Source organism: Polypterus senegalus, chromosome 16 (genome assembly GCF_016835505.1).
Source record: "Polypterus senegalus isolate Bchr_013 chromosome 16, ASM1683550v1, whole genome shotgun sequence".
Taxonomy (NCBI): domain Eukaryota; kingdom Metazoa; phylum Chordata; class Cladistia; order Polypteriformes; family Polypteridae; genus Polypterus; species Polypterus senegalus.
Window position 1 is genome coordinate 51,498,615 of NC_053169.1, and position 19,381 is coordinate 51,517,995.

The 19,381-nt window shown below is 38.3% G+C and overlaps 1 protein-coding gene across 4 annotated transcripts in view; it reads left to right on the forward strand.

Annotated features, from left to right (window-relative positions):
* The window catches only part of LOC120516522 (interferon-induced, double-stranded RNA-activated protein kinase-like), a 124,464-nt gene that overhangs the window by 96,347 nt on the left and 8,736 nt on the right, over positions 1-19,381 (forward strand). For 3 of the 4 annotated variants that reach the window (XM_039738251.1, XM_039738253.1, XM_039738252.1), the window contains exons 18-19: positions 14,843-14,974; positions 19,057-19,243. In XM_039738251.1, coding sequence (XP_039594185.1) covers positions 14,843-14,974; positions 19,057-19,243 — 319 coding nt within the window. The remainder of the gene's footprint in view (positions 1-14,842; positions 14,975-19,056; positions 19,244-19,381) is intronic. The other variant, XM_039738254.1, reaches the window with a different exon arrangement.

Sequence of the window (19,381 nt, forward strand, 5' to 3'; positions counted from 1 at the left end):
AATGTTATTTAAGACCAATGCAAAAAAAGGATTTTTAGAAATGTTGACCAACTGAAAAGTATGAGCATGTACAGCACTCAATATTTAGTTGGGGCTCCTTTGGCCTGGATTACTGCAGCAATGCGGCGTGGCATGGAGTCGATCAGTCTGTGGCACTGCTCAGGTGTTATGAGAGCCCATGTTGCTCTGATAGTGGCCTTCAGCTCTTCTGAATTGTTGGGTCCGGCGTATTGCATCTTCCTCTTCACAATATCCAATAGATTTTCTATGGGGTTAAGGTCAGGCGAGTTTGCTGGCCAATCAAGAACAGGGATACCATGGTCCTTAAACCAGGTACAGGTAGCTTTGGCACTGTGTGCAGGTGCTAGGTCCTGTTGGAAAATGAAATCTGCATCTCCATAAAGTTCGTTAGCAGCAGGAAGCATGAAGTGCTCTAAAACTTCCTGGTGGACGGCTGCGTTGACCTTGGACCTCAGAAAACACAATGGACCAACACCAGCAGATGACATGGCACCCCAAACCATCACTGCCTGTGGAAACTTTACACTGGACCTCAAGCAATGTGGATTCTGTGCCTCTCCTCTCTTCCTCCAGACTCTGGGACCTTGATTTCCAAAGGAAATGCAAAATTTGCTTTCATCAGAGAACATAACTTTGGACCACTCAGCAGCAGTTTTGTCTTTAGCCCAGGCAATATGCTTCTGACACTGTCTCTTGTTCAAGAGTGACTTGACACAAGGAATGCGACAGCTGAAACCCATGTCTTGCATATGCCTGTGCGTGGTGGTTCTTGAAGCACTGACTCCAGCTGCAGTCCACTCTTTGTGAATCTCCCCCACAGTTTTGAATGGGTTTTGTTTCACAATCCTCCCCAGGGTGCGGTTATCCATATTGCTTGTACACTTTTTTCTACCACATCTTGTCCTTCCCTTCGACTCTCTATTAATGTGCATGGACACTGAGCTCTGTGAACAGCCAGCCTCTTTAGCAATGACCTTTTGTGTCTTGCCCTCCTTGTGCAAGGTGTCAATGGTCGTCTTTTAGACAACTGTCAAGTCAGCAGTCTTCCCCATGATTGTGTAGCCTACAGAACTCGACTGAGAGACCATTTAAAGGCTTTTGCAGGTGTTTTGAGTTAATTAGCTGATTAGAGTGTGGCACCAGGTGTCTTCAATATTGAACCTTTTCACAATATTCAAATTTTCCGAGATACTGAATGTGGGACTTTCATTCGTTGTCAGTTATAATCATCAAAATTAAAAGAAATAAACATTTGAAATACATCAGTCTGTGTGTTGTGGAGGACTGCCGGCTTCCCAGGCCGGTCCGCACCCCCAGGCCGCCAGGAGGAGCTCTCCCGACAGCAGGATCGTGCCCCGAGGTCCAGCAGGGCCTTATGGACTCTGTAGTGTTTATACACAGCCCGGCTGGATACCTTGGGGACCACCAGGAGTCGCTGTGGGGGGACTTATGGGCTCTGTTGTGCCTTATGACCCGGGAGTACGTCACGGTCACGTGACGGGAAGGAATGTCGTGCTCCCGGGGTGAAGTAAAAGACTGATTGCCCTGACCCGGAAGGAATAAGGAACTGTGGACTGCTGGGACAGGAACACCTCCGGGTCAGGGGCTATAAAAGGACGGTGCCTCAGTCCAGACACTGAGCTGAGCTGGGAGGTAGAGGAGCAAGTGTCTTGGCGAGGAGGAGAGAAACTTATAGTGTTGTGATTTGGTTAATTGAATGAGTAGTGTGGAGGGTGCTTGGTGCACTGTAGAAAACAATAAAGAGTATTGGACTTTTACCTGGTGTCTGGAGTTGTACCTGAGGGTTCAAGGGAGCACTAGCGCCCCCTACTGCCACAGTGTAATGAATTAATCTAATACACAAGTTTCACTTTTTGAATGGAATTACTGAAAGAAATCAACTTTATCATGATATTCTAATTTTATGACCAGCACCTGTATAACATTATTTAATGAAAATTCATATACAGCAAAGTTACACATGCCTAGCGAAATTATTTGGACAAAATCAGTTACTAGATTAATCAATAAAATAGTGGAGAGATTAATTGTTTAGAAAAATAATCTTTAGTGGCATCCCTAGCCAATTACAAATTCACCTCACAAAATGACCAGCAAATGACCTCATCCTACGCAGACCTGATTCCTGTCTTATGCCTGATGTTGCTGTGACCCTGAATGGGATGAACTGGATTTGAGAATGTAATGTTATGATTTATTGGTCTGTTTGTTAATCTGTTTGTTATGCTTATTTCTTAGTTGCTCATTGATTTCTTTGTGATTTTTTTTTACTTGCTCCAACAGCAACAAGGAACATAAGTCCAGGTGCAAAGTAGCATACACATACATATACCTATGTATGCTTTCTCCCGGGCTCTCTCTCTCATAATGATGTCCCCTACCTTTAGCTCTTGCAGGCTACAAAGAACATATGCACATCATACTGCCTTTTAATGCTTCCTGTACACTTGCAAGTGCTTATACAGAACATATCCTTCTGTCTGTGTGGTTCACTTTCCAACCTGTAGGCTTGATGCATTTTTTGCCTGATGCTAATCTAATGGTTTCCTTGCCCTGGCCACCATCTTTAGTCAGTAGCAACCTTGTGCATTTATGCTTTACTGCATGCATTTTAAAGATACTGCTCCACATTTGTACTGGATTCTATCAGAAAATCAAGGTGCTACATTATTGTGTTTCAAAGTAGTCTTTCTGACCCAAGCATTTTTATGCTGGTATACCCTTCCCTAAAATAAGCTTCTTTTCCTAGGCAGGGCTCAGTGATTCACCCCCAGGGTATCTGCATGGATTTCAGGGTGTCAGTTTCCAAAAGGTCTAAGGAGAGTAGCTTTTAGGCCCAAGCAGAGCACTTTTTAATCCCCAGAAAGAAAAGATGGCTGCACCTAGTTTTAAGGTAAAGTATAGCCTCCAGTTATGGGTTTACACTTGCTTATAGGCACATGAGTGTGCCCCTCACAGTAAGCGGAAGTTTAGTTTGGGGTTATAAATTAAACACATCTGTTGTTTTAAGTACCTTTCAGTCTGCAGGCAGGTCAGTTTATCTTTCATTAACCCTTCTGGTTATAATGTCAAATTCAGAACACAAGCTGACCAGATATTGGCTAGTTGGTGAGCAGGAGAAAATTATAGACCAATTAGTGTTCTTCTGAGATGTGGGTGAGGAAGGGTAGGTGGAATTCTGCATTTGTCTTTTCAGGAGAGTATGTCTTGTGTGCAACTTATGGCTAATAGAATTGGGCAATGCCAGCTTTGTTCTACAGTTGTTCTGTTTATCTTAATCTTTTTTAGGAAATAGGAATAAATGAAAGTGATAATCACATAATGCAGAAAGTATGTTTCATTATTGATATTTATGTGTGCAAAATTTCTTGTTTGAATAATTACAGTAACCTTTTTTTTATTTACCACTAGCAAAATACCCACACTTCGCAGCGGAGAAATAGTGTGTTAAAGAAGAAATGAAATAGAAAAGGAAACATTTTGAAAATAACGTAACATGATTGTCAATGTAATTGTTTTGTCACTGTTAAGCGTGTTGCTGTCATATATTATATATAATATATATACAGTATATATGTGTATATATATATATATACACAGTAATCCCTCCTCGATCGTGGGGATTGCGTTCCAGACCCCCTCGCAATAGGTGAAAATCTGCGAAGTAGAAACCATATGTTTATATGGTTATTTTTATATATTTTAAGCCAATATAAACTCTCCCACACTATTTATAAATATTCCCCGCACAGTTATACAGCATAAACCCTTTGTATCCTCTTAGATATTAGGTAAGCTTCATTGAAATTACATATGTTAACACACTGTTTATATACAGTAAAACCTAAATATTATTTTAAAGATATCGAGTGTCTCCGATATCACATGTTACAGCTATTACGATAGACAGGCCACCAGCAATAAATACGTACAGTGCAAGAAAAATTGTATACAATAAATGTGTGTACAGTGACAGTAAACGTACATACATGTACTAAGTATTATAAGTAGAAAATTAATTATGGTTACTCACCAACAATGACACGATGACTTGTCCGATAACGATGAGTTTAGTTTACTGCACAACAAAGGAGAGCGTTACAGCTCTTATAAAGGAGCCTCTTCAGACGACTGTGCAGCACCGCAGTTGTTCTTCTTCTGGCAGTCCAATCCAAATCCATAAAGCAGATTCCATCCAGACTGAAACAGGCTTGGACAAAAATGATGGTACCCCTAGAAAAGACTGAAAATAATGTGACCAAAGGGACATGTTAATCCAAGGTGTGTCCACTAATTAGCATCACAGGTGTCTACAATCTTGTAATCAGTCAGTGGACCTATATATAGGGCTCCAGGTAGTCACTGTGTTTTTTGGTGACATGGTGTGTACCACACTCAACATGGACCAGAGGAAGCGAAGGAAAGAGTTGTCTCAGGAGATTAGAAAGAAAATTATAGACAATCATGTCAAAGGTAAAGGCTATAAGACCATCTCGAAGCAGCTTGATGTTCCTGTGACTACAGTTGCACATATTATTCAGAAATTTAAGATCCATGGGACTGTAGCCAACCTCCTGGACGTGGCCGCAGGAGGAAAATTGATGACAAATCAAAGAGACGGATAATACGAATGGTAACAAAAGAGCCCAGAAAAACTTCTAAAGAGATCCAAGGTGAACTTCAAGCTCAAGGAGCATCAGTGTCAGATCACACCATCCGTCGTTGTTTGAGCTAAAGTGGACTTCATGGGAGACGACCAAGGAGGACACCATTGTTGAAAACAAATCATAAAAAAGCCAGACTGGAATTTGCCAAACTACATGTGGACAAGCCACAAAGATTCTGGGAGAATGTCCTATGGACAGATGAGACAAAAACTGAACTTTTTGCCAAGGCACATCAGCTCTATGTTCACAGACGGAAAAATGAAGCATATCAAGAAAAGAACACTGTCCCTTCTGTGAAACATGGAGGATGCTCTGTTATGTTCACAGGGTGTCTTGAATCTGTGCAGGGTACAATGAAATCTCAAGACTATCAAGGGATTCTAGAGAGAAATGTGCTGGCCAGTGTCAGAAAGCTTGGTCTCAGTCGCAGGTCATGGGTCTTGCAACAGGACAATGACCCAAAACACACAACTAAAAAAATCCAAGAATGGCTAAGAGGAAAACATTGGACTATTCTAAAGTGGCCTTCTATGAGCCCTGACCTCAATCCTATTGAGCATCTTTGGAAAGAGCTGAAACATGCCATCTGGAAAAGGCACCCTTCAAACCTGAGACAACTGGAGCAGTTTGCTCACGAGGAGTGGGCCAAAATACCAGCTGAGAAGTGCAGAAGTCTCATTGACAGTTACAGGAATCGTTTGATTGCAGTGATTGCCTCAAAAGGTTTGTGCAACAAAATATTAAGTATGGGGTACCATCATTTTTGTCCAGGCCTGTTTCATGAGTTTATTTTTTTAAATAATTCTGTTGAAGCATGGTTGAAAATCAATGTTTGACTTTCATTGGTTAAATTTCATAGAATTTTTATTTATTATTACTTTTGTCAGATTAAAGTTATTTCTGTGACCATTTTGAGTTTTTCTTTCATTGACTGAAGGGTACCAACAATTTTGTCCACGTGTGTATATATACACCTACATATATATATATATATATATATATATATATATATATATATATATATATATGTATATATATACATACATATATATATATATATATATATATATATATATATATATATACAAACATACATATATATATATATATATATATATATATATATATATATATATATATTAGTGGCAGTAGGGGTGGCTAGTGCTCCCTTGAACCCCCAGGTACAACTCGAGACACCAGGTAAAAGTCCAAGACTTTTTACTTTTTCCCACACCAAGCACCTTCCACACTACTCATACAAAACAATCAATAAACCAAATATTCTCTCTCCTCCTCGCCCAGACACTTTGCTCCTCTCCCTCCCATCACAGCTCAGTGTCTGGACTGGCCCATAGTCCTTTTATAGCCCCTGACCCGGAGGCGTTCCTGTCCAATCAGACCACAGTTCCTTTTTCCTTCCGGGTCAGGGCAAACAGTCCTGTTCTTCACCCCGGGAGCATGTCGTTCCTTCCCGTCACGTGACCGTGACGTACTCCCGGGTTATAGGGCACACAAGAGCCCATGAGCCCCCCTACAGCGACACATTGGGGTGCGAGCAGCTGTTGCTGGGGGTGCCAGAATCCATCGAGGAAGAAAAATGAAAAACATTATTTATACAAAATCTTAATTTATCTATCCATTCCTAAATAATTAAATGTGCAGGCTATTTCGTATCAGTGCAATACGCTGCTTGTTAAAACGGATGACTTACGTGCACTTAGTGCTGCGTGGGTATTATGAACTATTGTATCTGTTCAAGTTCTATTTAAATTTTAAGTTTAAGTAATTTTCATTTAGTTCACAAAAATATCTTTGGTAGGAATGTAAGTTAAATTTAGTCATCATTGCATAAATTTTTCTTCACCATAGAAATATAATGACTAAATTCAACTTACATTTCTTCCAAAGATATTTCTGTCGACTAAATAGAACCTATTTATATCCAAATAGAACTTAAAAAGATATATTTTTTCGAATCTGATCGTGCATTTTAGATTGACTTGACGCGCACTACATCGAGCCTGCTTGCTATTGTGCTCTCACCTATATATATGTATGTGTGTGTATATATAATATACTAGCAGAATACCCGCGCTTCGCAGCGGAGAAGTAGTGTGTTAAAGAAGGTACGAAAAAGAAAAGGAAAAATTTGAAAAACAACGTAACTTGATTGTTAATGTAATTGTTTTGTCATTGATATGAGTGTTGTTCTCATATCTATCTATCTATATATATATATATATATATCTCTATCTATCTATCTCTATCTATCATATATATATATATATATATATATATATATATATATATATATATATATATATATATATATATACTTGGCAGCGAGAAGTAGTGTGTTAAAGAAGGAAAGAGAAAGAAAAGGAAACATTTTGAAAATAACGTAACATGATTGTCAATGTAATTGTTTTGTCACTGTTATGAGTGTCGCTGTGATATATATATATATATATAGCAAAATACCCAAGCTTCAGCAGCATGTCATGTGTTAAAGAAGTTATGAAAAGAAAAGGAAACATTTTAAAAATAATGTAACATGATTGTCAAAGTAATTGTTTTGTGTATTTGGCGGCAGCGCCACAAAGTTTTTTCGCCTAGCTGCATCAGAAAATGTACCACAACGCCTGACATGCCTCCTTTTTAGTGTTTTCTCACAGCTTGATTGCTGCTGTCATATATATATACACACACACACACACACACACACACACACACACATACATATATATATACACATACATATCTTCATATCTACATATCTATATACATATCTACATATACACATATATATATATACATACCTATCTATATATATATATATATATATATACATATACATACACAAATATATATATATATATATATGTGTGTGTGTATGTGTGTGTGTGTGTGTATATATATATATATATATATATATATATATATATATATATATATATATATATATGTATAGTGTATATATATATATATATATATATATATATATATACACATACATATACTTGTGTGTATGTTTGTATGTGTCTATATGTGTGTGTATAGCTTTGGTCACTGAGTGCAAGGGAAAAATAATAAAATATAGTCTATAAGTTATTAAACAGTAAAACATTAACGCTTTAAGAAGTACAGGTACATTGAGCACTACTGGAGTGGTTTCAGGTAAACTACATTTTAAAGACTGTGTAACACAACAGGTAAGTAACTAACAGCAGCTAAAATGTATATGGATCATCTCTCGGTAGTAGATCCCTTTTGAAAGGCGCTACACGACGGCTGTGGTATAGAAATTACATTTTCTATGTGAACGCTCAAATTTGTGCCTCTGGTAATGTGCCTTACCGCATTTAAAGAAAATTAGTTTTGTGTCCTCTGCAGTGTTAAGAGAGAAAGGCTTTGGTTTGGGATAAAAGGAAAAAGGTGTAAAGAAAGGAAAGTTGCCTTTTTCTTTTATATAGTATAGAGAGATGTGTTCGCTGACGCTATGATCGCCTTTGTGACAGACTGGTCTTGTGTAGACTGGTGAGACGCCCCGCCATTAATCGGCTGTGATGGCACTGTCAGTCCTCCACTGTGCGTGTCTTCATAATCCGAGGTGAGGACCTCATAATCGATACGCAAAAGAAAGTGTGAATCGCCTTAATATTATTTTTCCGTGGTGTAGAAAAGGGGTCCCGTGTTTGCACTTGTCTGGGCTATAGCGCAGGGGAGGATGAAAAATTAAAAGTGCTCACTTTGACTTAAGGCAGAAGCGCAGTCAGCGCCTCAAAGGCCGGCACAGCTATGCACGCTGGCTGCTCGACTTTTGCTGGGCAGGAGACCACAGTTTTGCAGACACGCTCATGATATCAAAAGTCTCAGCCTTTTGGAGGTCATTCATATATTATATATATAGCAAAATCCCCGCTCAGCGGAGAAGTAGTGTGTTAAAGAAGTAATGAAAAGAAAAGGAAACATTTTAATAATAACGTAACATGATTGACATTGTCATGAGTGTTGCTGTCATATATATGCCTGCCTAAATAAGTCACCCTCGCTTTGCTCTTACTTTATTTACCGCTCATTTAATCATGGCTATTGGCGGAAAAATTATAAAATGGAAGGAGGATGGCTTTACCAAAACAATTATTGATGGCTGAATCGATTATTCATAAAGCTTGAATTGGTGATGTTTTTCTGTGTTAACCTCATATTTTTTCAGACTTCTTCTCAAACTAAGGTGGTGCGAGGGTAAAATGAATCGGGATGCGCTTGATCAATGTAATCGTGTACCAGGAAATCATGCATTGACAAAAGCTCCCTTTGCTTGTAATGCAAAGTGTGATTAAATGCATTATTTTTAACGCTATGGAGCACATGCATCAAGCTTCTCAGCTGTGCTTGTGCTAAGAAAAGGAAAGATTTTAAAAATAACGTAACACGATTGTCAATGTGACCTTTTGTAAGTAGTGCCTGGAGGATTCAGTGTGGAGAAACTCTAGAGACAGCGTGTGTATTAACTTGTGGATTTTTCTGTGAGTATTTGGTGGCAGTCTGACAAAGTTGCTTCGAAAGACGGCATTAGCCGCGGAGCTCAGCTCAGACCGAAATTAGATGAATGGGAGGGGAGATGATGACGTGACTCCCCACCCGCCTTTAACTGTCAATCCCCACAAACACAGTCTCGAATTTGCATAAGCACACCCCTTCACCTACAATTTTAACTTAGTTACAAAGTGATCAAAACTCTCGCTTATATCCCGCGCCCTCTCATTAAACTTGTATCCCGTGATTACCTGTGGGCATGTGAAACGCCAGCGGTAGCCTGTCTATGAACTTAATTTAAAGTTTAGGTTTACACCTTGCTTTCTTTCCGAGGCAGCAACACTCATGAATATGGTAGTATATGTCACTCGCTCGCTTCTTATTGTTTTTCGCTGCCTTCTCAATTATATAATGCATGTTTTCTTAAGCGCTTTTGGAGGTCTTCCTGGTTTTCTACGCACTGCGCTGACAATCAGTTCACGGATTACGGGAGGCGGATGATGTCACACTAAACTCCCCCACGCCATTCCAGCTCAACTCCATTACAGTTAATGGAGAAAAATACCTTCCAGTTATGACCATTAGGCGTAGAATTTCGAAATGAAACCTGCCCAACTTTTGTAAGTAAGCTGTAAGGAATGAGCCTGCCAAATTTCAGCCTTCTACCTACACGGGAAGTTGGAGAATTAGTGATGAGTGAGTGAGTGAGTGAGTGAGTGAGGGCTTTGCCTTTTATTAGTATAGATGTGTCTACACATATATACATACATATATATATCTACATATATACACATACATATACACACACACATAAATACATACACACATACATACATACACACACATATATACACACAAATACATATATATATATATACATACACACACACATATATAAACATATATATACATATACATACATATCTACATATATACACACACAGCTATTTCGTATCAGTGCAATACGCTGCTTGTTAAAATGGATAACCCCCGCTCTTACGTGCAAGTCTGCGTGGATATTATGAATCGTATTTGTTCAAGTTCTATTTAAATTTTAAATAGAAGGAATTTTTATTTAGTCGACAGAAATATCTTTGGTAGGAATGGTAAAAACAGACAGGAATATTATTCCTGAATAAATCAACTCAAACCTTAAACAACTTATAATATTTTGCTCTCCATAAAAATATATCCTGTCTAAATTATACAAGTTAGAAATAAAGTAAACATTAAAAGAACAAACATTCAAATTTCTTTACTCTTATGTAATTTTATATAAAAAATAAACTTAGATTTTAAATATCCCAAAAGATTTTGCTCTCCATAAAAATATATCCTGTCAAAATTATACAAATTCAAATATGAACATGCTGCATAACAAAACCTGGAAATATAAATAAAATGTGTTCCTTTCAGCAATAACAAATCAAATCATTCAGTTGTCTTTGCTCATATGTCATTTTAGAGCTGGACGCCTGGCATCTTTTTTTGGCCACAAGTTTGTTTCTGTTTGGTGTGAGGTTCTGTGTTGTGGAGATTCTCAGGATGGATTGCAGGTGCTCATCAGTGAGGCGACTCCTGTGTGCTGTTTTGTTAGTCTTTATCACTGAGAAGAGCTTCTCACACAGATATGTGCTACCAAACATGCACAAGGTTCGAGCCGCATGTAGACGGACTTTTTTTGTTCTTCAAAGTCACCAAAGCGCCGTGCAAACTCAGTGCGCCAGTTTATCAGCAAAGTGCGATTTGGGAACACCGTAGTGACGACTTGGTTTAACATTACTTGGTAACAGGGAAAGTGGGGCAAGTGGTTGTGTCTCCCATAAAAGCAGCTTCACTTGAAATCACTTTGTGATTGTGCACGGGTAAAACGTCCGCTGAAGTGTCAGATTCTTATTTAATTATTCTGCTTTCTGTATCTTCTGCATTGCATTCAGGTTACCCTGATGTTTTGTCTCATAGTGCCGTCTTAGATTAAATTCTGTAATTACAGCCACATTAGCTCCACAAATGAGACACACGGGTTCAGTAAACATATACTCAGCCTCCCATCGCTTTTAAAGGCTCTGTTTTCAGAATGAACTTTTCTCCAGCATCGCGTGAGCTAGCTTCGCAATAAGTGTTCGGCAAGGCAGCTGAAGCGCTGCATTATGGGATCTGTAGTTTATTATGTTACCAGCGCTTCATATACCTGGGCCATTAATAACAATAATACAGTATATAAAATGATCTCGCGGGCCGGATATAATTACACGCCGTGCCGGATGTGGCCCGTGGCCCTTGAGTTTGTGCATCCTCCCCTCGCTCTTACTTTTTTACCGTTCATCTAATGAATACACTGAGTATGGCTTTACCAAAACAATCATTGATGGCTAATAAAGTATCCATTATTCGAGTATGTAGATCGGAATATATATATACATATATATATATACCCGCGTATCGCAGCGGAGAAGTAGTGTGTTAAAAAAGCTAGAAAAAGAAAAGGGAACATTTTAAAAATAACGTAACTATTGACGTAATGACTGTCAATATACAGTATTTGTTTTGTGAGTGTTACTGAGTGTTGCTGTCATCAAGGATTTGATTATCATTATTTGTTTCAATCTGGTTCGTATTTGTAGGATGTGTTGTGTTCAAGTTACATTCCGTGTTTGTCAATCGTTGTAAAGATGACAGGTTTCATTCATCGATTCGTTTCTTACTGCATCAATAAACAGCTCGCTTCTTCTTTATCTGAGACCTGACACACTGCATGCACGCGTTTTTTTACACTGTCTTCCTTTAGCGGGACATTGACTTTTTCCACCGTGTGCTTTGTTTCCGCAGTAGCTGGATTTATGAATATGCTTATCAGACGCTTCATATTTTTTGCTGCCTTTTCAATTGTGTAATTCGGTTTTTGTTCAGCGCTCTTTGGAACTGTTGCCTTTTATCTCTGCACTCGCCAGTTCACGTGAGCCGCCGGTGTACATGCAATCGAAGGTTCCCAGCTGTGCTGGTGCCATCTCGCTATGTCCGTGGCTGTATTTAATGTTACCTTAGTCCTGGCACTTAAAACTTTCTCTCGCAGTTTCGCTGAGTTTGTGTCAAACACCACCCTGACCATCTCATCTTCCTCTCCATAAACACAGTCCTTCACCCGTGAATATTTAGTGGGAGTTTGCTATTGGATTGCCGCTGACGGACGGCCTTATATGGGCAGGCACTAAATTACAAACGCCAGCGGCAGCCTGTCTATGAACTTAATTTAAAGTTTAGGTTTACATCGTGCTTTGTTTCTGAAGTAGCAGAACTCATGAATATGGTTGTATATGTCACTCGCTCGCTTCTTATTGTTTCGCTGCCTTCTCAATTATATAATGCATGTTTTCTTCAGCGCTTTTTGAGGTCTTCCTGGTTTTCTATGTACTGCGTGATTACGTGGGAGGCGTGATGATGTCACACCTAAACTCCCCCCACGGCGTTGAAGCTCATCTCCATTACAGTAAATGGAGAAAACTGCTTCCAGTTATGACCATTACGCGTAGAATTTCGATATAAAACCTGCCCAACTTTTGTAAGGAAGCTGTAAGGAATGAACCTGCCAAATTTCAGCCTTCCACCCACACTGGAAGTTGGAGAATTAGTGATGAGTCAGTGAGTGAGTGAGTGAGTGAGTGAGTGAGGGCTTTGCCTTTAATTAGTATAGATATATATATATATATAATATATATATATATATATATATATATATATATATATATATATATATATATATGTATCAAAATACCTGCGGTTCGCAGCGGAAAAGTAGTGTGTTAAAGAAGTTATGAAAAAGAAAAGAGAACATTTTCAAAATAACGTAACATGATTGTCAATGTAATTGTTTTGTGACTGTTATGAGTGTTGCTGTCATCAAGGATTTGATTGTCATTATTTATTTGAATCAGGTTCGTATTTGTAGGATGTGTTGTGTTCAAGTTACATTCCGTGTTTGTCAACCGTTGTAAAGATATCAGGTTTCATTCATCGATTTCCTTCCTTTCTGCATCAATAAACAGCTTGCCTTCCTCTTTATTTGAGACATCACACACTGCATGCATGGGATTTTTTTTACACTGTCTTCCTTTAGCTGGACATTGACTTTTTCCACTGTGTGCTTTGTTTCTGCAGTAGCTGCACTTATGAATATGCTTGTATGCATCACTCGCTTCATATTCTTTTGCTGCCTTCTCAATTGTGTAATGCTTTTTTGTTCAGCGCTCTTTGGAGCTCTTGCTTTTTGTCTGTGTACTGCGTTCACAGTTCACGTGAGTCGCTCGGACTACATGCATCGAAGGTTCTGAGCTGTGCTTGTGCTATCTCGTGCAATGTCTATGGCTTTATTTAATGTTAGCTAAGACCCGGCACTTAAACATTTCTCTCTCAGTTTCGCTGAGTTTGTTCCAAACACCACCCTGACCATCTCATCTTCATTTCCATAAGCACAGCCCTAAACCCGCAAATATTTAGCGGTAGAGTGTTTCTATTGGATTGCCGCTGATGGACGTCCTTATATGGACAGGCACTCAACTACGTGGGAGGCGTGACAATGAGAGACGCAACTCCGCCTCACACGGCGACGGAGCTGCGGGCTATGGCCGGTATATATGCACATAAGTAGGTTCCAGTTATGACTGTTACGCATAGAATTTCGAAATGAAACCTGCCTAACTTTTGTAAGTAAGCTGTAAGGAATGAGCCTGCCAAATTTCAGCCTTTTACCTACATGGGAAGTTGGAGAATTAGTGATGAGTGAGTCAGTGAATGAGTCAGTCAGTCAGTCAGTGAGGGCTTTGCCTTTTATTAGTATAGATTAAGAAGAAAAAATTGAGTACTTAAATAAAGTATATGGGAATTGAGTGGTTAAGTCCGCATAGCAGAATATTGGCAGCAGCCTACACACTATCGAAGACATTTACACCGGCAGGTACAAAAGTAAAGCCTTCTCCATTATTGAAGCTGTAACTCATCCTGCACATGGATTGTTTGCCCCATCTGTCTAGCAGGAGATTGTGCAGCTTACTGTCTGGCACCACCAGGTTGAGGAAGAGCTTCTTCCTGGATGATATTAGACAAATAAAACATCACTAAATCTGACTGTACACTGTGTATATAGTCACATACTACACTTTGCATTTTGTTTCAGTAGTCTCATGAACTAAACTATTTGCTGCTATTTTTTGTACTTACTGGTAATTACAGGGCATACTGCAATAATATTTCTTTTAGCTATATCTACCTTACTTCATTTTATGTTTTCATTTTACTTTGTTCTGTTTTATTGTGATTTTCTGTGATACCTTTATCATGTAGTTTATGGGGTTAAGGGGCTACCTTATTGGGTGCTTTTTGCTATGAAGTTTTTATGGGTTTATCGTGTGCACTGTTTAATTACCTGGACAGGAGTACTGACTTATGTTTTTGCATATGGATGTTGGAATGACAATAAAAGTTCCTTGATCCTTTAGCTACTGAAAAAGAAACATATTCTTGATTAATGTGAAATACTAATTTTAAAATATTATACCAATTTCACTAATCATATTTGTTATTACAATTCTATATTATAGAAAAGCCCGCCGTGAAGTTGAGGCTTTAGCAAATCTGGACCATAAAAATATTGTTCAATATTTTACATCTTGGGTATCTCAAGAATTTCCAAGCAACTTTCCGGAGACATCGACAAGTTCCAGTAGCTCAAGGTAATAGCATCACAGGTAGTGTAGTTTAAACTCCGAGTTTAACTCAAGACCAAACAATCTTCCCAGGTGTTCATTTTATTAGTTTGTTCTTTTAAATATCAACAAGTTAAAAATACAGAAAATGTACACACAGAATTTTTTATCTTGTTGCAGGTCAAAATATACGGAAGCTCTGAACCGCACAATGAAAAAACTTATGGTATAACCCTTATCTCGTACGTACGTGAAAATATCTTTTACTTATGAGATACTTTCACGTACGTACGAAATGTTTTCACATACATACGCAAAACTTTCATGTACGTACGAGATAAACTTAGATTAAAATATTACGAAAGTGTGCATCGGGGCTTCCTAATTACGACCTTACCAAGGCCATGGCACTTCAGTTTGACGTCACTACCAGCTCTTGTAGCGCGGTGATATAAAAAAGCAGACGGATGGGCTTTTATTTATTAAAGGAGTTTGGGATGATTAGAGATGGGTTTAACAGCAGCTTGCAATACCTGTGACGTACGTCAGGTAATGCCCAGAACGTCAGCCACGAAATGCCCATACCCCGTTACACTATGGTTAAGATTAGGTTTGTGGGGGGGTAAGGGTTTAGTTACGTGCTTTATGTTTATAAGCATTCGTTTGCAGACTCGTACTGAGCAACTGAAGAGATATGGTGTTTTTTTTTCTTCCTGGGAGACAATTTGGCGTATACAACTTACTATCTCGTGCCCACCACTTACCATAGCCTGCACACTAGGTACTTTAAGGTCGCATACTTTCAGATGAGCACCAAATGCCATCGCGTGCTACTGTACATCATTTTCTGGAAACTGGACATATCACTAAACAGTCTGATGTTTTCCTCACACAGTTACAGTCCACAGAAATGAATATTGACAAGTTGATAAAAACAGGATATGCATTCAAGCCCAGATTGTTAAATCCCCGAAGCAGCACCACTAACCACTGCACTAAAAGGAAATACTTACTAGCCCGCAGCTTCTTATTTGCACAGGTTACTAAAGGAATTCATATTTCACGTATTTAGTGCGTGTGAAGATTACCTAGTCCAATGCAGGTTTGCTAATTTAATGCACTGGTAAACCTGGCACACTCTATCGCTTATCTGCACCAATGAACTGTGCGATTTAACGTGCATGTAAAGAATTAAATCCAAATCAGGCCACTTTAACTTCTGCCGTTTTCAGACAAGAAATGTACTCTTGTTAAAAAGCCAAACTTGAATATTCTAGTGAAATCCACTACAAACCTGGCTCACTGGGTCACCCATTGCATTGTGCAAAACAAACTGTGATCTTTAAAATTACAGCAGAAATCTAAATTGTGTTGCTGTCGTTTTTATTGTCACGTTTTTGACAGGATGGATCACTAAGTTAAATTGCAAGTAATACTTGCCTAGCCCAAATATAGGTACACTTGGTATATTAATTGGCTAACTTATGATGTCATCGTGTTTACGGTAATGGGAAAAAGAAAAGACACCTTCTTTCAGCTTTATTACATATCAGAAGCACAGATGGTTATTTAACCTGATTGCCCCTTAAACAGCCGAGTCCGACTTGTTGCTCATATGGGAATGTGTAAACTTTGCTAGTAAAAAAGGACTTGTATCCGCATTTGGGTGTCAAAATCTAACTGCAGTCTCTCTTGTCACAGAACTATAAAATGAAAGTGAGCCAAAGTGATTTAACAATTTAGAGTGTGACTTCAATATTACAATCAGTCTAGTGCTGTTTATATGAAGACAGATGTACAGGGTATGCCAAATTTACCAGTCAATTTGACTATTCTACCCGGGTTGGTCTAGGCAAAATTCAACTGCATTTAACAAAAAATATATCTAAAAAAAATATATAAATAATATAAATTAAAGACATTCAAATCGATTTCACTTTTTACAGCGCATATTACATATCACAGTCAACTGAAAGAAAGTGTTTTCTTCGCATCACCGATAACAGGGCAAGTTAGTCAATGAATTTCCCTACGTTTGGGCTAAGGAAGTATTACCTGCCGTTTAACTTAGGGATCCATTTTGTCAAATACATGACAATAAAAATCTGCCACAACATGATTTAGATCTCTGCTGTACTTTTAAAGGTAGCAGTTAATTTTGCACAATGCAACGGGTGACCCAGTGTGCCAGGTTTGCCAGTGGATTTCACTAGGATATTCAAGTTTGGCTTTTTAACAAGGGTACATTTCTTGTCTGAAAACGGTGGGAGTTAAAGTGGCCCGATTTGGATTTAACTCTTTAGACGCACGTTAAATCTCACAGTTCATTGGTTCAGATAAGCGATAGAGTGTGCCAGGTTTACTAGAGAATTAAATTAGTGAACTTGCATTGAACTGGGTAAACTTCACACACACTAAATACGTGAAATATTAATTCCTTTCGTAACTTGTGCGAATAACAAGCTGCGGGCTAGTAAGTAAATGGCTAACTAATGTAATTTCCTTTTACTATAAATTAGTGCATTGGTTAGTGGTGCTGCTTCGCGGATTTAACGATCTGGGCTTGAATGCATAGCCTGCTTTTATAAACTTCCCAATATTGATTTCTGTGGACTGTTACTGTGTGAGGAAAACATCAGACTGTTTAGTGATATGTCCTATTTCCAGAAAATGATGTACAGTAGCACACAATGGCATTTGGTGCTCATCTGAAAGTATGCGGCACACACGCAGTATTGGTAGGTGCGACCTTAAAGTACCTGGTGCGCAGGCTATGGTAAGTGGTGGGCATGAGATAGTAAGTTGTACGCACCAAATTGTTTCCCAGGAAGAAAAAAAACACCATATCTCTTCAGTTGCTCAGTACGAGTGTGCAGATGAATACCTGTAAACTAAACCCTTACCCTCCCACAAGCCTAATCTTAACCATAGTGTAACGGGGTATGCGATGGGCATTTCGTGACTGACGTTCTGGGCATTACCTGACATACATCACAAGTATTGCAAGCTGCTGTTAAACCTATCTCTAACCATCCCACATTCCTTTAATAAATAAAAGCCCATCCGTCTGCTTTTTTATATCATCGTGCTATAAGTGCTGGAACTGACGTCAAACTGAAGCGCCATGGCATTGGTAAGGTCGTAATTAGGAAGCCACGAAGCACACTTTTGTAATATAATTTAATCCAAGTTTATCTCGTACGTACGTGAAAACATCTCATACGTACATGAAAGTAACTCGTACATACGTGAAAACATCTTGTACGTACGTGAAAATATCTTGTACGTACAAGATATTTTCACGTACGTACGAGATAAGGGCTTTCCCATAATTTTTTTTCACTGTGTGTTTCAGAGCTTCTGTAAAATATGTGTTAGTGGGGTAAGATTTTATAGCTATTATAGAAACATCAATAAATAAATCCATGTTTTCATTTGTACCTTTAATAAATAAATGGTTTTATAAAACTGCCAATATTTTGTATTTTGTATCTGTATTTTCAAAACTACCTAATCTAATTTTCATGAGCTAATTAGAAAAAGTCTATCCTTGCATCCATTTTCTAATTTACCCGTTTAGTTCAGGGTTGGGGGCAGCTTTTGACCATCACAGCAGTCCTAAGAATAGAGTGGGAGCCCACCCTCAGTGTTAAGTCAGTCCACCATCTGCACAAAATGCATACATGTTTTAGTATAATTTTGGATTAGTAAACGTTTTAATGATAAAACTTGTACCACCTCATTATCCTTGATGTCATGCTGCATTTCTGGCTTAAATACTTTCTTTGTTGAGATGGTTAATTCCAGCTGTGTTCGTGTGGACTTTCTCTGGATATTCTGTTTTCCTCCCATAGCCAGTTTGGAGTTTTTAATTCCCTTAACGTATTTATGTTTACAGCCCAAGGTGGATTAGTGTACTTTCCAAGGTACATTGCTACCCCAGCTCCAGCTCACAGGTTTAAAATGGTATAACAAAACTGGCATTTAAATTGGATAAAATGCAACATTTCTGTAACATATAGGATAGCATTCAGACATGTTGTCAGTAGTAATAATTGTATCAACTGTTGTGATATAATTTGGTAATAGCACATTTCTTTGTTCTTTAGCAGTTCAGATCCCAAGAATCCAAAGATTTATCTGTTTATTCAAATGAAATTATATGAAAAAGGAAATTTAGAAACTTGGATGTATGAAAATAAGAGAAGCAAAATTGTGGCTATGAATATGTTTGCACAGATTGTCGAAGGAGTTGAACATATTCATTCGAATAATCTAATTCATAGAGATTTAAAGGTAATTTCCTTTTTTCTTCTATTATGTCTTCCCAAACTACTATTAAAGTTTATTGAAAAGTACTGGACTGCATATCCTTTTCTCTGTATTTAAGACTAAATTAATAAACTCCATATTCATATTCATATTATGAAATGC